Source organism: Orussus abietinus, unplaced genomic scaffold (genome assembly GCF_000612105.2).
Source record: "Orussus abietinus isolate OABI.00-Male unplaced genomic scaffold, Oabi_2.0 scaffold14, whole genome shotgun sequence".
In the NCBI taxonomy this organism is placed as follows: Eukaryota; Metazoa; Arthropoda; class Insecta; order Hymenoptera; family Orussidae; genus Orussus; species Orussus abietinus.
In genome coordinates, this window is record NW_019395994.1 from 67286 (window position 1) to 88214 (window position 20929).

Here is a 20929-nt window from a genome sequence, read left to right on the forward strand (position 1 = left end):
TACGGATTCTATTCGACATTGAGAATTCATCATTTTGATAAGATCGAAAGGCCAAACCCAGCTCGCACTACGGCCCCAGGGTAGTGGAAGGCTTGGCCGAAAAAACCTGCAAACCCTGAAACCGACCCCCTCGTCGAGGCGGCGACTCTAGGACGCAGGCACATCGAAGTGCCCCCTCGACTCGGGTGTGGCTCCTCGCGAGATATTTCTCCCACATCTTTTTTAAATTTTTTATTTAATCATTCGAAAAAATTGGTCGATCCTAAAAAGGGAAATCGAGAAAAATCGTTGCGCCGCTTGGGGGCAAAAACGGTGAAAGCTAACGTACGAAACCAGAGGGCAGCACAGGATGCGATCGCGCCACCCTGCCCGTGAGCAATCTCCCAACTCATCTTTGTTAATATTAAATATTTGTATGTGATGCTAGTCAATTTACATTATATTATTAACCTCTGGTTATTTTAATTCGATTATTTTTTTTTATATAGAAGATCGATACATAAAATGTTGCATATGAATTCTGTGTGAAATCAATGTAGCGGTATTCATCACGTTTATTATTAACAACATAACCTGAATTGCAAGTTTATCGATGATATAATTTACAGCCTAAAATAAAAAAATGATTGTATCTTATTTTAATATGATTTCAGATATGCTGTATCCAGATTATTATACACTTCATAGTCATTCATGTTTAATCTGCTGTAATACAATTTGTTATACTTTGTAAAAGTTAATAACCAAAATGAGTCAAAATTTAGAAGATGCTTTAAACGCAGCCCGTAGGGCTGTTCAATTTGACAGTAATCGACAATATAAGCAGGCACTATATTACTATGAGATCGCTGCTAAATTTCTTAGTAAAATGCCAGTGGAGTCTCCTTTTGCATTAAAAGCAGACGAATACAAGAACAGAATAGAAGCACTGCAACATTTGCGTAAGTCTTTTATTAGGAACCATGTCTCATATGTCTTATTTACTAATTAATAATATATAAATAATATAATCACGTTTCTACTTTATAATACAAGGAGAACATGCATATTTTTTTTATATAACTTTATATATGTACAACCATATAAAGTTATATTTATTTATATTTTACGTAATATGCAGTTACTGAAGAAGAAGCAAAAAAGTCAAATGATGATCCCCAGAATCAAAGTGAACTACAGAAATGTAAATTTCTTTTTAATCAAGCATTAGATGCCGATGAGGCAGGCCTTAAAGACATTGCAGTGAAATTGTACACCAATGTTGCAGAAATTGGACTCGGTGCTGTATGTTTATTTTGATAAAATGAACTTTTTTCAATATCATTAAAAATGTAATAGAATTGTGGTATCTTTAACAATTCTATTGAATTCACAGCAAATAATTGATACCGAAATGAAAACCAAAGTAACTCATCTCGTGCGACTGGCGCTGGACAGGGCAGAGTCTCTCAAAGGCATTGATACACCAAAATGTGTTCGAACGAACGAACCATTACCAAATTTGCCATCGGTTCCAGAGACAGCCTTGCCAAGCCCTACGCTATCCGTGAAAGCTACACCACCTAGCCCAGGTAAGAAAGTCCGTACACACATTATACCTAGGATATAAAAAGAGACAATGTTCTATGCCGTTCATCTTGCAGGCAGGCCAAATAAACCTCAGTTACATCGTGGCAGTAGCGCTCATCTTAAAGTCGTGGGAGGTAACAGTGGTTACACGGAAGAGGAAAAAAGGGTTCTACTGCACAGTTCTCACATAAATGATAATGAATTTGTGCCTTTTATGAGTGTCGATCTTGCTGAAAAATTTCAATATGCTATTCCATTTACGGATCGAGATGGGTTACTGGAACTAGCTCCCAAGCAAAAGCCTTTTTTTGCTCACTGGTGTCGCCCGGAGGAGTTGTTTTCTGAACCGAAAATGGTCGTAGGTTCTCATGTGGATTACCATAGTATAAAACAAACTGTAAGTTTTTTCTTTCCTGTAAAGTACTTACATCTTGAAAAGTTATTACAGATTCTTTTTCACAGGTGGTCTCTGATTGTTCTTTTGTTGCATCCTTGGCAGTAAGTGCTCAGTACGAAAAAAAATTTGGGCGCCGATTAGTTACTTCAATTATTTATCCTAAAAATAGAAATAAGGAACCAGTATACAATCCATTTGGTAAGTTAAAGTTATTATGCGAGACCCGTAAACTAATTTTAAATTTGTGTTATAAAGCAAGTTAAGAAACCATATAAGTATAATTCATTCTCTTTACATTTCATTTCATTCAATAGTTGTCCTGCATATTATTCTTACATAATATTTTCTAAGAATTTCTACATGTTATTTAACATTAGGTAAATATATGGTGAAACTACACGTCAATGGTGTACCTCGTAAAGTAATTATAGATGATCTTCTACCCGTTAGTCGGCAGAACCAACTGCTCTGTTCTTATTCTAACAATCGTGGCGAGCTATGGATTTCGTTGCTCGAAAAAGCTTATATGAAAGTGATGGGAGGTTATGATTTTCCTGGTTCGAATAGTGTAAGTATCCGTTGCACTTTTATTATCGATTTATGATAAATTCTAGTCACATTTAGGAAAATCTTATGAAATATTATCTATTCGTTACAGAACATAGACTTACATGCTTTAACCGGGTGGATTCCAGAGAGATGGGCAATTCGACCGAACGATGCTGATTTTAACAAAGACAGCTTGTTTGAAACTCTTTTATTAAGATTGCACAAAGGAGATGTATTGGTTACCGTGGCTACGGAAGAACTATCCGACGCAGAAGCCGATAGGACCGGTCTTGTTCCAACCCATGCCTATGCTGTGCTGGATGTTAGAAAAATAGATGTAAGTCAATGATTATAGGTGTGGCTCTATACTTTGTAACTCCTTGTACGCCATTTTTTTATATCTAATTTTAATTGGGTATCAGGGTGAACGTTTGCTTCAATTAAAAAATCCTTGGTCCCATTTGAGATGGAGAGGGAATTACTCGGAACTCGATACGGAACATTGGACCCCCGAACTGAAGCAGTCACTTAATTACGATCCAGATTCGGCTTCACAATTTGATAACGGTATTTTCTGGATAGACTATGAGAGCATATGCCGTTTCTTCGACGTATTCTACCTAAATTGGAATCCAGGACTTTTCAATTACACCTATTGCATCCATCAGTGAGCATCGATCTCGGATTCATTTCATCTTTTTTCTTCCTTGAAGCTTGAACAAAATTTCTTGCAACAAACATTTCAGAATGTGGAAGGCTGGAATGGGACCTGCAAAAGATGCATTTAATATAGGTGACAATCCGCAGTTCTCCTTGGAGGTGCAGCCAGACGTTTCGGGAGCGATCTGGATCCTGCTAACCAGACACATTACAGACATTGCGGACTTCCGACAAAATCAAGAATATATAACGGTACTGGTATACCGAAACGACGGTAAAAGGGTTTATTACCCGCGTAAGTACGACGATACCGATATAAAACTTGGCGTAAGATCTATTTCGTCCTGACCATTCAAACCTGAATTTCCTTTATATTCCCGTTTTATTTTTGTTTTACAGATGATCCACCGCCGTACATCGATGGCGTCCGGATTAATAGTCCGCACTATCTCTGTAAAATTAAATTGGGTCCTAGCAATGAGTCTCGTTATACTCTAGTCATATCGCAGTATGAAAAAACGACAACTATTTACTACACCCTTCGTGCTTATGGAACTTGTCCATTTACTCTTCGTAAGATGGCGGAACCTTACAAATATGAAAAAGAGGTATAAACAAAGAACTAGTTGAATATTGAATTTATACTTACCACAAAAGATGCTTGAAATATTTTTAAAGTATCTTGGAATCGTCGTTATATTTCACAAACATGCCTAGGAGGTAATTGAAGTAAATAACACATTAATTTCATTAGATGACTGATGGTCAGTGGAAAGGAATTTCAGCTGGTGGTTGTGGCAATCACCCTCAAACATACCCTAACAATCCGCGATATCGGTTAATATTAGAGAGTTGTCATAATAATAATTATCTATTGATTATACTGAAAGGTCCTAAGCAATATCAAATAGGCTTTGAAATTGTTACAATGACCTTAAATGACAGTGATGCACCCACAGCATTTAAAAATAAAACATCAGGCCCTTTTCGGTAAGTTTATCTTTCTGTAAGCTCGGTAACAATTGTACAAGTTGAATGTTAATCATTTAGTATCTATGAATTTGCTACGATATGTTATATTAAACATTTAGTGACTTCTTTACAGGTCGGGATTTGTATATCTGGAGTTAGAGGATGTACCTGCAGGGACATATGACATTATTCCTTCAACATTTTTACCAGGACAAGAAGGCCCATTTTTTTTGACGAGTAAGTCATCATGCAATCTTCAACTTCAACGTATTCAGTAAATGTTCAATTTATTGGTTTATATTTTTATCACTCTGGAATCTTTTAATCGAGTACATGCAATATGTTGTAAACAATTTTTCACATAACACAACGCAAAATACGAATGATAAAATATAGTTTAGTAAAAAAAAAGGACTACAAAATTAATAAGTAGTTGCTGTGTAAATGTGTTACATTCATAGAGTTCATAAATTTATTCAATATTTTAGATATGAAGTTATTGATAAAAAAGTGATTATGAAATATACAATTTGCGATTTTGATCCTTTCTATATGCAATTTTAGACATTTAAAGTTGTCACTATAACGTCAACATGTAAATATTTTAATTACAAGTGCTTTTTGTAATAACTTTCACAGTAAGATAAATGCAATAGTTAAGGAATGTGTACAAAATGATGTAACTTTAAATGAGCATTTGACAATGTACCATAGTATGTAATGCTCGGTATAGTACTAGCCTTATTCTTGTTAAAATTGCTATTTAATATTTATAAAATGTGAACAGTGATAAATTAGTTTTTAAGGTCCTCTGACTGCCTTTTTACAACAATAATCGTTTGAGGAAATAATATTATATAAGTATATAATTTCATGTTCACGTTAACACATCAAATGTCATTTTTGTCCCTTGCGACCTATAAGTCTATGATTACAGATTGTTTGTTTTCTATTTCGTAGTTAATAACGACATTAATTTTAGTTTCATTTGATAGTGTTAATGGTCAACAAAGTATCATGCACAAAGGCAGCAACTCTACACATATCTTTGAATTATTAAATTGTAAATATGCCACTGAACTCAAATCCTACAAAATTGAAAATTTTATATAACGTTTTATTCAATAATAATAATAAAAGAAAATAATTGTTACTACATCTAAATACATACATACATCGAGGGCACTATAAGAGATATCTGCCAGATATCTGCTACTCAAACCACCAGATAATTTTATCCAGCGGATAACTTTTAACTGGAAGAGAAAATAACCAAACTGAAAGATATCGCCTAGATATCTCCTGGACAACTTTGTTGGGTTTTTATACGTAGGTGAAAAAATCGGGCATTAGTGATTTAAAACAAATATATGGATATTAAAAAACACAGAAGTGTTGAAACTGATTTGCTGTGTTTGCGAATGCCGCCACTGTGGCGGCATCAACCTCAAAGGGTTAAAGCCGCCATTTTACTTACTAAAAATCCGGGAGTGGGTAATCCAATACTCTTTGGCTAATGGTTGCTGTCTTAGGCCCAGGCAGGGTTAGGTAAGTATAATACGTCGAGTAATATACGTGGTTTTCTACACGTATATTACAACGTATAATAGTTATTTCAGAATTTAAATTTCATTTCACACAGTAGCCATTTTGCCAACACGGTGTACGCTCTGCAACATGCTCAGGAGGCATTACCGAACTATTCTCATAATGCTAACCTCCGTTTTTCTTTAAACGAAAAAATATTTTGAAAAAAGTATAAAATATAGCATATCTTAGTTTGATAAATGAATGTTTAAGTATATTCAATAATTGGAGGTTATAATAATGGATTACTTAGGTTATTCAAATTTAATTATTAAACATGCTAAGTGCCAAAGCAGCTGATAAGTTGAAGGGACCAATGGCCTCCAATGGTTCATCCGGTATAAATGTTAATTTCATTGAAGCCTCGTACTCAGGCCTGGTTCCATGACTCTAATTAACCGAAGTTAAATTAGCCTACAGTAGGTTTAAACTGGCGGTGAACTAGTTAAATTTTGGTTAATTCGAGCTGTGGAACCAGACCTTATTAGTTTATTCGGTGCAAGTTTAAGAAATTTATCTTGTAAATCGATGCTATATACCATGTGCACATGTTATGTGGGTCCCATATTTCTCGTAGATACTGTATTTTGAAATATTGTCAGAAGATAAACTGTAGGAGAAAGATGATGTTGACAATTTCTAAAAGAAGCATTGAATTTACCAGGAAGTTTCATTGTAAAAAATATGGCGGAATGTATTAAAGAGGCATGTAGAAAAATCAATGAACGGACATTAACGTACAGTCATCGTTCTTTTACAACGCATTGAAATTAACAGATGCATTGAAATTAGAGGTCACCAGAGATTGCGTTTATGAATACGTGTATCAACATATTCCACTACATGTACCTCCTTTGTTGAATACAACTTTCTTATAAGAATTATTGTGACAAAAAAAAAAGTTCAGTTTGTATGATCCACGCAAGTTTAAAGACCTTTTCTAGAGAATGATCGGTCTTACTAGCAGTGTGGTAGAGAAAATATATGGTAGTTGTTATTCGTAACCTTTGTGAAGTAACAATGGTAACTGCTGATTACTACCTACAGAACAAGTTGCAACAACTAGTTCCAAAAAATTATTAACTAAAATACGTTATATCATGTATATTAACAAAAGATGATTTTTGATTTTAGGTGCTACATTGAAAGAAGATGCATGGAAAAGGGGGACGAAATATACTTGAATTTCATTTAAGATTCTCATTAAATCCTCTTTCTCGTGGAAATGCATTTATAGTGAGTAATGCAAAGATATGTGGAGTAGATTATAATTATTTAGAATAGGTGTTAATCGAGTTAGCAGGATACCAGTATGTTCATCTAATGAAATGTTGGTCTGTTGTGATTCGAAGATTAATAGTCACAATTGCCCTGTGTTAGTGTCGTCGATCTAATGCAGCTTCCAAAATGACAACAAATTTTATTTTTTATTTTATTTCATATAAAACAGGACATGGGTATTGTGATAGCATTATTACCATTGTGTTCATCTATCTATTGTACTATCTACTCTACAAATCCTTAGGTATTGGTCCTGATAATTTAAATTAAGCTGCATGAGTGACGTCTACTTATTCTCATCAAGGATATTTAACGATGATTGTAGATTTTTTAATGCAGCCATTCATAATATATATATATATATATGTTTTGCATAAAAATTTGTTTTAAATTGTTATATATTTTTAAGATCCCTGATCCTGTTCCCCGAATTATCCGAAATATAAAGGATCTAGTGCCTAAATCTAAAATATCGATTCGGTGGCAAAACAGTTTTATCAGTGTATTACATTATAATAAAATTAACCTAACTTTACTTTCCACTGGGAGTGGCTCTAAATGTTGAGTGTTGTAAGTATAGAATGATACACAAAATGATTATTCATTGAGTTGACACACAATTGGTTTTAAATGGTCAAAAATACATTTTTTTTTGTTTGTAAATTGATTAATTTTAATACGATTGTATTCAAAACACTAGTCTAATATGGTTTGTTGTCACATCAATTATTCCATCTACCCGTAAATATTAAAAAAAAAAAAAAAAAGAAAAAGTGCTCAAAAACAAGACTACTGTCCTTCCAGGATTCTTAGTAAATTTATGGTAACAACAAAATACCAAGACTTCTGCAAGCTACATCATTCAAATTCGTATGATGATGTTTGCACAGCCTATACATTTTAGATTTTTTAATGGAATATTTAAATGTTAAGTGATTGCACTTACTATAAAACTGTAACATTAGTGGCATTATTTATTATGAATTTCCTTCTATACCGATCTAGAAATTATTGCATATCTGAAGAATCAAAAGAAATTCTGAAAACTGAATATCTAGAGTATATTATTACCATATATCACTTTTACAATTATATTGAGTCACTGGAAAGTTATTCGAGCATCGTGTATCTTTGATGTTTTATTTCAAAGTTAACTATACAGCATTAGCAGGGTATGTGCCCATGTTAAGGCCAGGATGTCTTTTGGACGTGTCCTGAATACTTCTTCTTGTACTTCAATCCAGTTATTACAGTCGAACTGGCTGGGAACGCTGTTTTACCATTAAATTTTGTGTCGGTCTCTGAAATGAAATGTAAACGTTAACTGGAAGGAAAGCTCCCTTTCATTGTTTTGATAAAGTCCTCCTGTTATAAAGCGGATAACACTGACCAGGATGGAAACGATGGTACTCGTAATTAATGTGTAGGTTCTTTGGTAAGTCAATTCGTTTCAATGTTTCTAGTGGTGTAACCGAGTCCACTGGTGTTAGATAGTACTCGCGAACATCTCCTGAAAAAATTATGTTCTATTTTTAAAAAGAACAACTTTCGGCATGTTGGCAACCTTTTAATTTATAATTTTTAAAGTACTTTATGCATTAATTGTATGATACTTTTCTTGTCTTCTGATATTAAATAGAATTCTTTTCCATACATACACTTTCCCCTCTTCGATATTATTCCATTAAGTGAATGTACGTATAAATTAATTATTTTAAAGATATTTCTCTTACTAATTGTCTCTATGGTATATAAGAGAGAATTTGGTATGCTGTGGTTGAACTCCTTTTCGCAGGCCACGAAAAACTTGAACCGCAAGATGGGATCTTTGAGGCCAAAATCATTTTTGATCGGAACACCCAAGGCTTTGCATATTTCGTTGATTTTTGTCAAAACGTCACATGGTGGTGTATAAGGTTTATAAGGCCTTAAGAACCTAAAAAGAAGAAACACTATGTCAAAGTAAATTTGAATAATCATGCCAAACGGTGGCACATATTTACATATAAAATATAACACCGATAAAGAAGCATTTGTCGACTACATATTTCAGAATGTGATAGAAACAATTTGTACCATAGCATTTAAAACATTGCCCTTCAATATTTATGCTGTATTTTCAAATCTTGTACCAGTCTCGTTATGTGCAAGGTCGTGTAGCGGAAGTTAAGCTGAATTTTTTCATTTGTAGTTGAAGTTTAGTATTGTGGAATCGGTGCAAGGAGTACTTGCGCAAGTGATCTTTACGTAATCTGTATGTTATTGGCACAAAAAGTTAAACACTAGAATGTAAAAGCCATTATTAGTTGCAGTGGTCAGTAGGTACGGTCCCAGTATAACATCTAGCCATTTAAATTTGTAATAATTTTCGCCTCGATTTTAAATGCGTAAATCATAAATAATTAAGAATAACTTTGCAGAAACGACGCATCTCCAAAACAAAAATCATGCATCTTGGTTAGCGGTACAAAAGAGGCAGGGGACACAAATGGTATAAAGGTACGTATCGTTGTTTCGATTTTTGGACTAGGGTCTTACTCCCTTTATGTTAAAGTTTAGAAAGTTTTAAAACTTTACTCGCAACAATGTATACCTACATATATACAGTTGATACGGTTAACAAGGCTGAAGTAAATCGGTGGGTTCTATCCTCAAATTTTCCTGATTATCCGACGTTTCGCAAAAATGATAGAAAACCCCAGGGTCATTCTACGAAAAAATCAGCCGCAATTCGTAATAATTACGACACATCCGTAGAAAGTGTATGAAACGCATTATTGAAACTTTTATAATAAATATTGATTATTGGACTTCCAATAAATATTCTTTGACAAGTTCTCGCACTATCGGCGTACTGGAGTGACTTTCATCGCTACGTTCTCCCGAGACATTCTCACCGAGAGTTTTCGAACTCCACGAACTTCGCATCGGGTGGATACGTGAAAATAAGAATCGACGGATCGATCATTCGGCAGATTCGGTCATCCCGAAGTCTGGGGGGTGCCCGGGGGGTGCCCGGGGGCCGCGGAGACGAGTCGTCCCTGCGGCCGAGGCAGCGCGACGGAGGAGCCGGTAGGTGGGGGGTCGGGCGCGACCGAGAACAAGATGGCCGCCGTGCGTGCCCCGTGAGGTAGCGAGCAGCGCGAATTCCGCAGTCCGGAGCAGTCCGGAGGTCGTTCCTCGCGCGTCGTGACCGAGTGCGCCCGCTCGTCCGTGACCGGCTTACCCCTTGGCGGCGATCGAGGCCCCGGTGGCGCGGTGCGTACCGCCGAGTTCCCCTAGAGGAAGGTCGTCCGGCTGGTCGTCGCGGTCGGACTCGCGTGTCGGTGCCTTGGCGTCGGTCCACGATGAGAGGAGGCGGCGCGGCGCGCTCGCCTCGGCGAGGCGCCGAGCCGGCGTAGTCGGGTCCGGGTCCGGGGTCCGGGCGTCGATCAGTTTGCCGGCGAGTCTCCGGGAAATCCCGAGGAGGCCATGCCTCGTGAGCGCCGCCATCTTGCCGTGGGACGGCTCTCGGACCGCCGAGCCGCCTCGGCGGCGGCGGCGTGACTCCAGCGGCGACCGCCAGGCGGCGCCCTCGGCGGCTGCGCTTGTTGTTGCCCAGCGGCCGCCATTTTACGGTCGCCATTGAGAGGTGAAAACCCTCCTAAATGTTCTCGAATAGTGGTACGCTCGCGACAAGGATTTCGTGCCTGATCGGTGCGCGTTAAAGTGTCGATAGTGATCAAGGCGTACCATGGAGCAACCATGACGCACCCGTCGCATCAGACCAACGGCGCCAGCTTGGAGGACTGCCACACGAACTTCTTCGCGCTGGTGAGTACCCAGCGAAGAGAAACCCCGTGGCTCTCTCGGCCACGGCGGATCCGAGAGCGTTCCTCGGGCGCGGACGCGATCCGGAGACGGCGCCCTCGTCGGCGCCCTCGTCGGCGCCCGGGACGTGCCCGGAACGTCCCCGTGGGAAGCCGAGAGCGCTCCCTCCTCCCTCTCCCCCTCTCTCTCCCGCGAGCGTTCTCCTCTCCGAGAGGCACGACGAACGGGAACTCGTAGAAACGCGAGTTGAGAGAAAGAGAGAAAGAGAGGGAGAGACGGGGAGTCGGGGAGTCGACTTCTAGAACCTCGGGGAAACGCGTGGCACGGAGATATCTAGCCGCGCGTGCACCGGAGATTTCAAGTTTGTCGTGCGTGCGCCCAATGTCATGCCTCGGCTCGACGTCACGTCGCTCCCTCTTTCTCTCTCTCGCAAGGACGTGGACGGTCGGCGGGAACTCCCGAGGAAGTCGTCCTCCCTGGCGGTGGGCGCCGACGTCGCGTCTCTCTTGCCCCCCTCCGCCCGAGCGGCCTCGCCCCCTCCCCTGCCGCAAGTCCGAAGACTTTTCCTCGAATCTGCCCGCCTTCGGTTCGATTCGTCTTGAATGTTTGATGGAGCGTCAAAAAATGAGGGATATGCCCAAACTTATATTTAGGGGTGAAATGGTCCTTGAAGGTTTTCGGAATATGTTACTGCATGAAAAGGAAAAGGAAAAGGGATGCTCGTGTCAGGATTTTTATTTGCCGTTGCCAAGAAAATAAGGTGAGCCGATCCAACGAAATTCGCCCTAATTTCGGACGATATTTCATTTTCTTGAGGTTAGCTTCGTCCAGCTATTATTATTCGGTGTACGAACGTATTGAAATGGAAGGTTAATTCGTCTCGAAAAGTGAATGACTTTGGAAGAATTGATACCCGTCTTGTCCCAATGTAAAATTTCATGGATTTGCAATCATTTTAACGGTTTTCTCGTAACATTGCCGCTTGCCAGAGAACTCACCGTTGCGTCGACTTGGAACTATATTTATTCGCCATTAGTAATCTTTTATATCCAGTATTAAGTAGTTGGAGTTAAATGGAACCTTCCGTCCAGAAAGTTATGTATCTTGGATATTACATTCACGGATACCTAGGTACCCCTGTTGGATTGAAAATTAAAAATTCTTTTAACATACGACGTACTTACTTTTTATGATTATTTACAAAAAAATGGACCACAAGCGTACGGAAAACGTATAGTCTCGGTCAAAATTAAGTTCACTGTAGAGAGAGGGTAAATCACCTCTGTTAAATCTCCGGATAGATGTTGGAAAATATCCAACTTTGGATAGGAAAGTGCTTTGGTACTCGATCGAACATCGGATATTTATTTCGCAATGTTAAAATATATTAAGAATATAAATAAATAAATAAATGTAGGTAGTCTAGACTATGCAAACAACCGAATGGATACGCACACGTAGATATGCGTCGATATTATTGCGATTTTGTTAAACGAAAACCTTTTCTTCTTTTACATTACATATTTAGTCGAGCACTGAGGCATTTTCCTATCCGAAGTTAAGTATATTCAAGTATCTATGTTGTGATTATTTGAAAAGGGTGACTTATCCTCTCCCTATATTGAATTTAATTGTTAATAAAGATGCAAGTATTTTGTGTCTCTGTAGTCCATTTCTTGGAAGTAATCATTGAAAAATAAATTCATTCGGAAAAAATAGCTAAGTGACGTGTTTTTTTAGCCATATAGGGGTAGTTCACCCACCACGGAAAAGTGGATTTATAATAAATCAATGTTCAAGTAACGTATATTAATGTAATTTCAATAAATGCTGAGTTTTTATTGAGTTTCATCGATACTATTTTTCAAGTATACAATTCAAAAAATTAAGAAACGATTCACTCCCTAAATATGAATTTGGATAGCTATAAAAACGCATATCCCTTACTGTGCAATGCTCTATAACGTATTTCAAAACGAATCAAATGAGAGGTGGCTACTTTGATTACCCCTTCTTTTTTGGAGGAAATTTTGAACCGTTTGAAGACAGGCCAAAGAAATGAGGAATTTATAAGCAAATCCGAGGAAACGTTCGACCCTCTTGTCGGAACAAGTGAAATATAAGTAGTTTTTTTAAACGCGTGATACTAATCTACTTAATTTTTCACCTTATATTGCCCAGTTTCTTTTTTTTCGACGGGAACGTCCCTACGGTGAAATATTCCAACACACTTTGGTACGGTTTTGCGGATATTTTAAATTTAAAACGAGAGACCAAGACATTCCAAGAATCGAAATCCTTTATTTATCGAGCAAACGTCGACCGCGGGAAGCAAGAGCGGAGAAAATGAATAGCAGAATTCAAGCTCGGATTGCCTTTCTTGTTTTGAAAACTCGATCGGGATCGAATAACCTGCTAGAATCGTTTTCGCGTGCTCGCAACAGAAAATCATACTCCAACCCGGTCGAGCGTTTGAAATGTCGCGGGGAATGGAAGCGGTCGCCGGTGGCGCCACCTCGCGGCGTCGTCCAGCGGCGAGGCGACGCGGCGTCGCGGCGCGCTATCCGGTAGCGCCACTCGCGCTAATAGAGAAAATTTGAGGAAATCCGAAGAGGACCGATTAGAGTTCCGATCCGAGGGTTTTCGTAACCCCGACGTGGCAACGCCGGCCGCGCGTCTTCTCCCTCCCTCCCTTGGCCGTCACGGCAGTCGGAGGAGAGATCGTCTCTCTCTCTCTCTCGTAACATTCCTTTCGCCGGCGCGCCACGAGGGAGGCCGAGGCCCGAGGAAACTGTGTCAAGTCGGGAGCGCGCTCCGATCCCTCGAAACTTCTCGCCTTTTTCCAAGCCGCGAGGGACTCCCCTCGGAGCCATCGATCCTATATGCTAACTGGATAGCCGATATCCTACAAAATGTGCCGTGACATTTTGAAGCGACCACACGGAGGTTTCCGGTTAAGGTGAAGCGACCCCCGAAAGATCCGTCGACTCGAATAAGATACTCTTCTTTTTAAAGGTATTGGATCGAAACGTTCGAAACTCTGACACACGACTCGCGATCACCTAAGTTGTTCAGATACTTTCAAATTTTCCATTTTTCATATAAAGTTTTTTGACTTAGCCTAGGCCAGAATCAAGATAGCGTCGAGCTCTCATATTTCGATCGATATGCAAGTATCGAAAGCTCCGATGCGAGAAACGAAGATGTCAGGACAATCGTACAACGATTTGAAACACTCTAGTGATCGAGAAACTCGCATTTGTTAGTATATGGATCAGCGGCCGCCTCTTGTCGATATCTTTTACGAATGGCTCGTTTGGGGTATCCGCTCCGTTTCTCGAATATTAAAGGTGAATATTTCATGTGCCGCTAGATTCGCAAAATACTTCCCTGGCAATTCCCAGGAACTGCAACGACATAAAGAAGATTCCTAAAATTGGCCAAGATGCGAAGGGAGGGACCGTAGGCCAAAACGGGCACTAGATGGCGCCACGGAGGAGACCCCCTAACCTCCTTTTGCGCGCGAACCAGCTGACGCGTTTCTTTTGTAATCGAGACTCGTCGATTCCGGTGACGTCGGTCCGATTCAACGAACGAGACGAAACGAGTATCTAGATCTTAGCGTTGCTCGACGACGCGATTTCGCGTGGGGCTTTCCGTTCGCGCACGCCGCTTCCTCCGGCGTGCCCCGTCATCGGGGCTCCGTTAGAAATCAAACGGCCGTCGTCCTGGAACGACGTCCTCTCGTGGCAAAAACGCCCGCGAGTCGAGGCGGAGGTTCAAAGGTCTCGTGAAATTTTATATCATCTTAGCGACACGATGTGCCTAATTGGCCAAAAATTTCAGCGTTCTACCCTTAATCACGGCGAGAATCCTCCGAACTAAAATATAAACGATGACCGCTACGAAATTAAATCGGGGCGTTCCATAGGAGACACCCTATATCGGCCAACCAGCCTAATGAGAATGGAGGTGGCTTTGCATCGATCCGTATACCAATACGAAGCCCTCTAGTTGTCGGCACATCCACTGATATCGTATTTGGCGCGAAACTCTCCCGAGTTTCCCGATAAGAGGTGTCAAATTAATTTACTGGAAGAAAATAATAGGGTTGATACTCATTTCTTCCATACGAAGAGGACTCGGACGAATTCAAGGTACCCCGGCGCCCTTGCGCGTGAGCAACGATACTAAATAAGTCAATTTGCGAAGGTAAACGTTTAAGGTATAAAGGGCAGAAGAGACATCATTTACGGGGAAAACGGGGCGCCGGGCATATCGAAAGAAAGGTTCGACCAAAATTATTTTCTTTCGGTAAATTAATTTGACCCCTCTTATCCAATCTACGGTTGAATGACGCGTCGTTTTGAGGCATGCGCAAATACAACGATACCAGTTGACGTGCCCATAACTAGAGGCCTACGTCCCGCAATGGCGGAAAATGTTACGGAATATCGGCTATCCAGGTAGTATACGGATCGGTGATTTCGTTTACCTACGTCGATGAGGTTTCTCGACGTCTTTCGTATCACTTTACGGAAGAGAAGGGATCTTGGAAGTGGCGAAGGAAACGGAAGGGCCATGTGCCGGGACGCTACGCCTATGTGCGCGCGCAGCTCGCTCCGCCCGGCCACGGTCGCGCCTTCCTCGTTCCTCCGCTGAGTGGGGGACGTCTGGGATGTGCACCCATCGGCGTTGCCAGGTCCGGGGAGACTTTCTCAAATGGGTGAAAATTTTGTCCGAACTCCGAACAAAAGAATCGACCCGGATGCGTAAGCGTATCCCTTATCCGTAAATGCTAACCGTGAGGTCTCGATTATCGATCGTTAATCGAGGGCCGGTTAAAGTCGCGTTCGTTCAACTACCCCCGGGAATTGAAAACACCCTCCGGATCGGTCGGGCGGGCGACGCCGAGCTCAGGGAAATGCCTGAAATCCACGCGACCCTAAACGGCGGCGGCGCGACGCGTGCATTAATTATCGACGGTCTAACCTCTCCTCCCCGGACCCGGGGAACGAGTCGATCGTTCGCGGTCCGTTTGCCCCCGACTCCCGACCTCCGCCCCTCTCGCGACGGGCGGCCTCGAGAAATCGATAATCGTTTCGGCGCGGCTTTTTCCAAGGGGACGCGCGAGTAGGAAACGGCAGAGTTTCCCGCCGAATGCCCGCCGAATGCCCGCCGAATGTCCGCTTATATACGTTGCATACGTGTGCGCGACCAGGGTTCGGTAATTTCGCGTTTTTCCTTGTTATTCCGTACCGGAGAAAATCGTAGAAAAGCAATAAATTACATTTCGAATGTAAAGAATGCTACGGATGGACGATGTCCGGCATCCTTTAGGTTGTAAACGTCGGAAAAGGTGAAATTGTCGTTCCCTGAGTCTTCCCCCTCAAAATGCCTATGAACAAATTGTATAAAAATTTAAATAATATGGGGGGTCGGGACCTTCTTTGTAGCCTCCATACTCCCGTTGTAAAGTTTGAAACGATTCGGTACTTCCGGAGAAAAGTTTCATAAACGCGTCCTCTTTGACGCCACCTTCGCATCACCTTAAGGTGCCGAGAAAGCGATCTCCGAGGAGTTAAATTATGTAGAAAACGTTTCTTTTCGATGGCCACGTTAACGCATATTTGTGGTATTTTACGCCCTTTGAAAGCTTGGACTGGCGGCTAAATTCCACGCATGGCGCCCTTGGTCGACTAAAGTACAGCGAAATAAGTACAACGTGGACGCTGCAACGTCGTTCCGTAATTATATTTCGTTTTCCCGGTAGCGTCGCGTTTGTTCGCGAACCGTCAACCGCCATTAACCCGCGCAAATGACATGCCCGATAGAGGTCGGTTCCCGTATACGGAACCGTACCGAAAGCTTCCATTCTCGTTGACAATTTACCAACTAATCGATTGAACGCCCGAGGAAACGGTCGCTCCGTCGAAAGAACGGCGAAAGGTGGAAAAATGGCGACCCCCGCCTTGTTTTCCGTTCGTCGAGGTGCCTCAAACGAACATGGGTGCACGCTCGATGGAAAAGAACGGGGGAAATATCGAGGCCGTTCGTTTCCGCGGAGAAAAGTGACGGGGGGTAACCGGGAGGGAAGAGCCTTGCGTCGTGCCGTGGAATCCGGTCGGTTGGACAATTTTTCCAGCTAAGCCCTAACCCAGTGGTTCTTAACCTCCTTCGAGTCGCGAAACCGACGAGGGATCGTAAATATCCAAGGAAAGGGCCGAAATGTGCGCGGAACGCGTTACGAGCTAGCGCAAGACGAGCCAAGAACCTCTGCTCGCGCCGTCGCGTCTTCGACTGGCCGTCACGAGATGCGCGCGTATCGCCGAGTTGTCGGATTACGCGCGGGCGATGCGCGCGCCTCCCTTGGACCACGGATACGTAGACCTCGCTTTGCGATGGAAGGGGTAAATTCCGTGAGCCAACGGCACGAATCGGCGGGGTGCGACCCAATCAGATTTTAAAACCTGTACGCGTAGACCACCTTGCGGGGGAAGGGATAAACGAATGTACCGCGTGAGCCGACGATTCATCCACGTGGTTAACGCGAAGTGAAACACGTCGAGAATGTAATCAACTTCGGTGAAAAAAGATTCCTCTAAATACCTACGTTGCCGACGTTCGTATTTATATCGGCAGCCGGATCGATTTATATTGGGTATTGTCCTAAATCTCGGACTCCGTGTGTCGTTTCCGTACAATAATTATAAAGAAATCTCCCGGATTCGTGGTTTTCGTGTCCTAATTGACTGCACCGTGTCGCCCTGCGCCATCGAACGGTTTCGTAAACGAAACTCCTCGAACCGGAATGGAAGACGACCGAGTTTTCGGTTTACTCCGCGTTTCGAAGGTCTAAAGGAAAGAATAAAGGGACGGTAACTCCCCGGGGCCAGTTCCCGGGAAAATGCTCGCGGAGCTGGTTTTCCAGCTCCCGAGGAATAAATGACGATCTCCGTCCCTTTCGTCACATACGGCCGGCGGGTCGCGGAGTGACGAGTCCGGTTCCGCTGACGGTAAATGATCTTTTCCGCTCTATTTCATCGCTGAAACGGACGAGTTGGCTTTGGTAGCAAACCACGGTTTTACCCACGAGCCTGGAAACTTGACCAAGTTCTCGTGGTGGCGATCGCTTCTCGATCCCGGTTTTCTTATCTTACTCTCGGCGCTGTGACGAGGTACCGTCGAGCATAACCTCGAAAAGTCCCTTTTCGCGGGCCAGCGCAAGAGGTACGGAATACTTACTACGCGATGTCATAGAAGTAAACATTTCTTTGGAAACGTATTACAAACGTGTACACATTTGCCGGTATCGGTTATTCATTTGAATGGACCGCAACGGTCCATTTTTGCGCACGATTCTTCTGACCTAAATATTCCCACGTTTTAACGTTTCGGATCTCCGGGACGTTAGCCTTAAAAGCGAGGAAGACGAGGTACGAGTTAAGAATTCACTTCGGTTTCGAATCCGTTGCGTTTGCAAACGTTTGCAAACGTTTGCAAAAGAAGACGGATCGAGAGCGCCGAATTCCTTTCCGGCGTCGGCGTCGGCGTCGGAGTCGGAGCTCCAGGGGAAGGGTCGAAGGAGGGCGGACTCGCCTCGAGAAGAAGGGGACCGGGGCGACCCAAAACGGACGTTCCCGGGAGATCGGCACGAGCGCGCAACGAGATAGCCCGGGCTTCCGAAAACTCGAGGCAAGAGGTCGCGTGTCCTCTCGTCCCGTCGCGGATCGTTGCTTCCCGTCGGTTCCCATTGGTCCCTCTTGATTTCCCGGTGCGCGTGCGCCCTGCGACGGCGGATCTCAAATTTCGTCTGCCCCCTCCTCCCCTTCGGGCGGATTCGCTTTCCGCCTTCCGGTCGCCTTCCGGTCGCTTCCGGTCGCCTGGGAGAGAGAGAGAGGCGCGCTATCGGGGTTAGGTTAGGAGCGAATTCCGCGTTGGGAGCCACGCGGGCGGCCTTGCACGTCGCCTTGCCTGTATCGATCAGCGGCTTAACCGCCCGCCCGCCCGCTCGCGCCTCTTTCCAAATTTATCGCCCGGTCCTGCCTACGGGGTGTCCCTAAAATGGGTCGGTCAACGGTTAACTCCCGGATTCCGCCGAAGACGACGACGTTTTTATTTAACGGACCGCGAGAACTTCCCGCTTACTTCGGCTCGTGGTCTTCGTCGCTGTCGATTTCTTCCGATTCGGAATCGTTCTTCACGGTACGCGAGGAAAATTCTCGTCCGGGACGATGTCCGGTAACGCTCGCATCGGGTGATCGTGAGTTAACGTTTTCGCGATGCTCGCCGTGACGCGACGAAAGACGTCGACCGAAGTGCCGCATCCGCGTCTTTAAAATCCGACGCGGCTCTCTCCTCTCGTCTCGTGTCGCCTTCCTTCCGCCGGCCTTCCGCCGGCCAGCGATGCCTCTCTAACGGAACGGGAGTATCGTCGCCTTTATCATTATAATTGTTCTTTGAACGACAAGATATTTCTCTGGCTCGAGGATCCTATTCTTCTCGGTGCGCGTTAAAGATATGCGAAACGCGGGTTAAGAACCACTGCCGGAGAGGGTAGCGGACGTGGGCGAGAGAGAGCGAGGGAGAGCGAGGGAGAGCGAGGGAGGCGGGGAAGGGGGAGGAAGGATAGGTCGACGGCCACCCGTGGGAGAGCCGGGAGCCCCGGGAGCCCCAGGAGGCAAGGGGCACGAGGGGGGTCCATTGGCGGCGAGGGCGCCGATCTCTGTCCCAGTGGATGGTCTGGATGGTCTGGATGGTCGCTACCCCCAAAATAGCCGCAAAATGGCAATCGGTTGGACGGACTTTTATCGGCGCCTTAAATTCGCTCGTTGGGGCGCACAAACGGACGTACCGCTCTCCATACCGGAAGCGTCCCTCGTCTCGGTCGCGACAGGTGCCATCGGCGGCCCTCCGATTCCAGTCGGTCGACCGCGACTCCTCCCCTTCGAGGAGAAGGAATTCCGTCCAAGACCGAATCGAGGTAATCGTTCGTTCGATAATTGTTGTAACCATTTTTTTCACGGACTCGGCAACGTACCGGGAACGTAATAATGGAAATTACCGTATTGCCCCGATAGGATAACTTATCGAGGATTTGTGAATTCGTAATCAATGCATTCGATATACCTTTTATCCGAAACGACGTTTTCCTCCGAGGTCGGTAGAGCCGCTATCCGAGTTCGGGAATACAAGGGATCCTATTCGAAGGGGAGAAACGGAAACTCGCGCATCGACTCGCAGCTTTAACGCGCACTTTAAGGGTAAACCGTAATTCGGGGGTAACGTCAGCCATACGAGGTTACGGGGGCGTTAAAAGCTCGGGGTGCTCGCCGACCGCGACCTAACCTCTCGCGTCTCCGCCTACCCACGTGCTCCTTCTCCACCACGTGCGTCTTCGCCACGTGACCGCCGACGTCATTCGCGTCGGCCGATCGATCCTGCCCGAGGGCCGGGGTCGCCGTGCGCCTCCACTGCGCGACTCTGCCTCCTCGAATCGGCGAGAGATCCCGGACTTTCTAACCCCACCTCGTCGGAAAAAAAATAGTCGGAAGCGTGGCTCTCCTGCTTCGCAGAGAGTTCGGAGTTTAAGTGGATCTACCCAAGTGACGAAGAGTCTAGTTTTCCCCAGGCTTGTATCGGCTCGTGTCGGCTCGACTAACGGACAAACGTTGGCTCTTTTCAGACGGACCTCTGCGGCATAAAATGGAGGAAGCTCGTGTGGGGCGAGGCGAGCGGCGGGTTCGGGGGCACCCCGCTCGAGGACCCGGTGCTGTCGAGCTTCTCGCGGTGCCTGGCCGGCGACATCCTCTGCGTGTGGCGGCGGGTGGCCGCCGCCCCCGCCCCCGGCTCCGGCCCGCCCGGGGGTGGCGCCTCCGGCGGGATCTTCGACCTGGGCATCGCGCCCTCCCCGGCGCCCCCGCCCCTCTCCCTCACCGCGGCCAAGGAACTCTGGATCTTCTGGTACGGCGAGGAGCCCGACCTCTCCGGCCTGGTCTCGCCGGAGCTCATCGCCTGCGGTAAGTCCTCCTCGGACCGCGGAGACACGGGGCCCGCCCTCGCCGCTTTCATCGATCGAGCGGCGGTGCTCAACCCGACGCCCGG

At 44.2% G+C, this 20929-nt stretch overlaps 3 protein-coding genes across 9 annotated transcripts in view; 2 read left to right on the plus strand and 1 right to left on the minus strand.

Moving 5' to 3' along the window:
• The first annotated feature begins 347 nt into the window (after positions 1-347).
• Positions 348-8009, plus strand: LOC105698271 (calpain-7). Of its 3 annotated transcripts, none has more exons than XM_012422360.2 (14): positions 348-371; positions 654-941; positions 1121-1284; positions 1376-1571; positions 1644-1966; positions 2032-2164; positions 2344-2534; positions 2625-2852; positions 2938-3182; positions 3262-3470; positions 3575-3783; positions 3930-4165; positions 4281-4384; positions 6869-8009. In XM_012422360.2, the coding sequence occupies exons 2-14, from the start codon at positions 749-751 to the stop codon at positions 6916-6918; spliced, it is 2481 nt and encodes an 826-aa protein (XP_012277783.1). In that variant the 5' UTR covers positions 348-371; positions 654-748; the 3' UTR covers positions 6919-8009. The 3 variants fall into 3 exon arrangements, with proteins under 3 accessions (XP_012277783.1, XP_023289870.1, XP_012277782.1); XM_023434102.1 differs by having other exon boundaries at positions 357-413; positions 4281-5695; XM_012422359.2 differs by having other exon boundaries at positions 357-413.
• A 126-nt stretch (positions 8010-8135) lies between these two features.
• LOC105698273 (39S ribosomal protein L50, mitochondrial) lies at positions 8136-10585 on the minus strand. Of its 2 annotated transcripts, none has more exons than XM_012422361.2 (4): positions 10242-10585; positions 8749-8951; positions 8406-8525; positions 8136-8316 (listed from the first exon to the last, which is right to left on the minus strand). In XM_012422361.2, the coding sequence occupies exons 1-4, from the start codon at positions 10505-10507 to the stop codon at positions 8201-8203; spliced, it is 705 nt and encodes a 234-aa protein (XP_012277784.1). In that variant the 5' UTR covers positions 10508-10585; the 3' UTR covers positions 8136-8200. The 2 variants fall into 2 exon arrangements, with proteins under 2 accessions (XP_012277784.1, XP_012277785.1); XM_012422362.2 differs by lacking the exon at positions 10242-10585 and adding an exon at positions 9092-9275.
• A 109-nt stretch (positions 10586-10694) lies between these two features.
• The window catches only part of LOC105698274 (mediator of RNA polymerase II transcription subunit 13), a 29209-nt gene continuing 18974 nt past the window's right edge, over positions 10695-20929 (plus strand). For all 4 annotated transcript variants that reach the window (XM_023434098.1, XM_023434100.1, XM_023434101.1 and 1 more), the window contains exons 1-2: positions 10695-10828; positions 20511-20844. In XM_023434098.1, the coding sequence (XP_023289866.1) occupies positions 10760-10828; positions 20511-20844 (403 nt within the window). In that variant the 5' untranslated portion in view covers positions 10695-10759. The remainder of the gene's footprint in view (positions 10829-20510; positions 20845-20929) is intronic.

What these genes read in the sequence shown, in the direction of transcription:
- LOC105698271 (XM_012422360.2), top strand. Translation starts at nt 749, where the DNA reads ATGAGTCAAAATTTAGAAGATGCTTTAAACGCAGCCCGTAGGGCTGTT. An exon ending in ATTTTCCTGGTTCGAATAGT is followed by an intron (nt 2,535 to 2,624) that starts GTAAGTATCCGT and finishes TATTCGTTACAG; the next exon opens with AACATAGACTTACATGCTTT. An exon ending in TACACCTATTGCATCCATCA is followed by an intron (nt 3,183 to 3,261) that starts GTGAGCATCGAT and finishes CAAACATTTCAG; the next exon opens with AATGTGGAAGGCTGGAATGG.
- LOC105698273 (XM_012422361.2), bottom strand. Translation starts at nt 10,507, where the DNA reads ATGGCGGCGCTCACGAGGCATGGCCTCCTCGGGATTTCCCGGAGACTC. An exon ending in GCCTCGATCGCCGCCAAGGG is followed by an intron (nt 8,952 to 10,241) that starts GTAAGCCGGTCA and finishes TCTTCTTTTTAG; the next exon opens with GTTCTTAAGGCCTTATAAAC. An exon ending in ATATACCATAGAGACAATTA is followed by an intron (nt 8,526 to 8,748) that starts GTAAGAGAAATA and finishes TAATTTTTTCAG; the next exon opens with GAGATGTTCGCGAGTACTAT.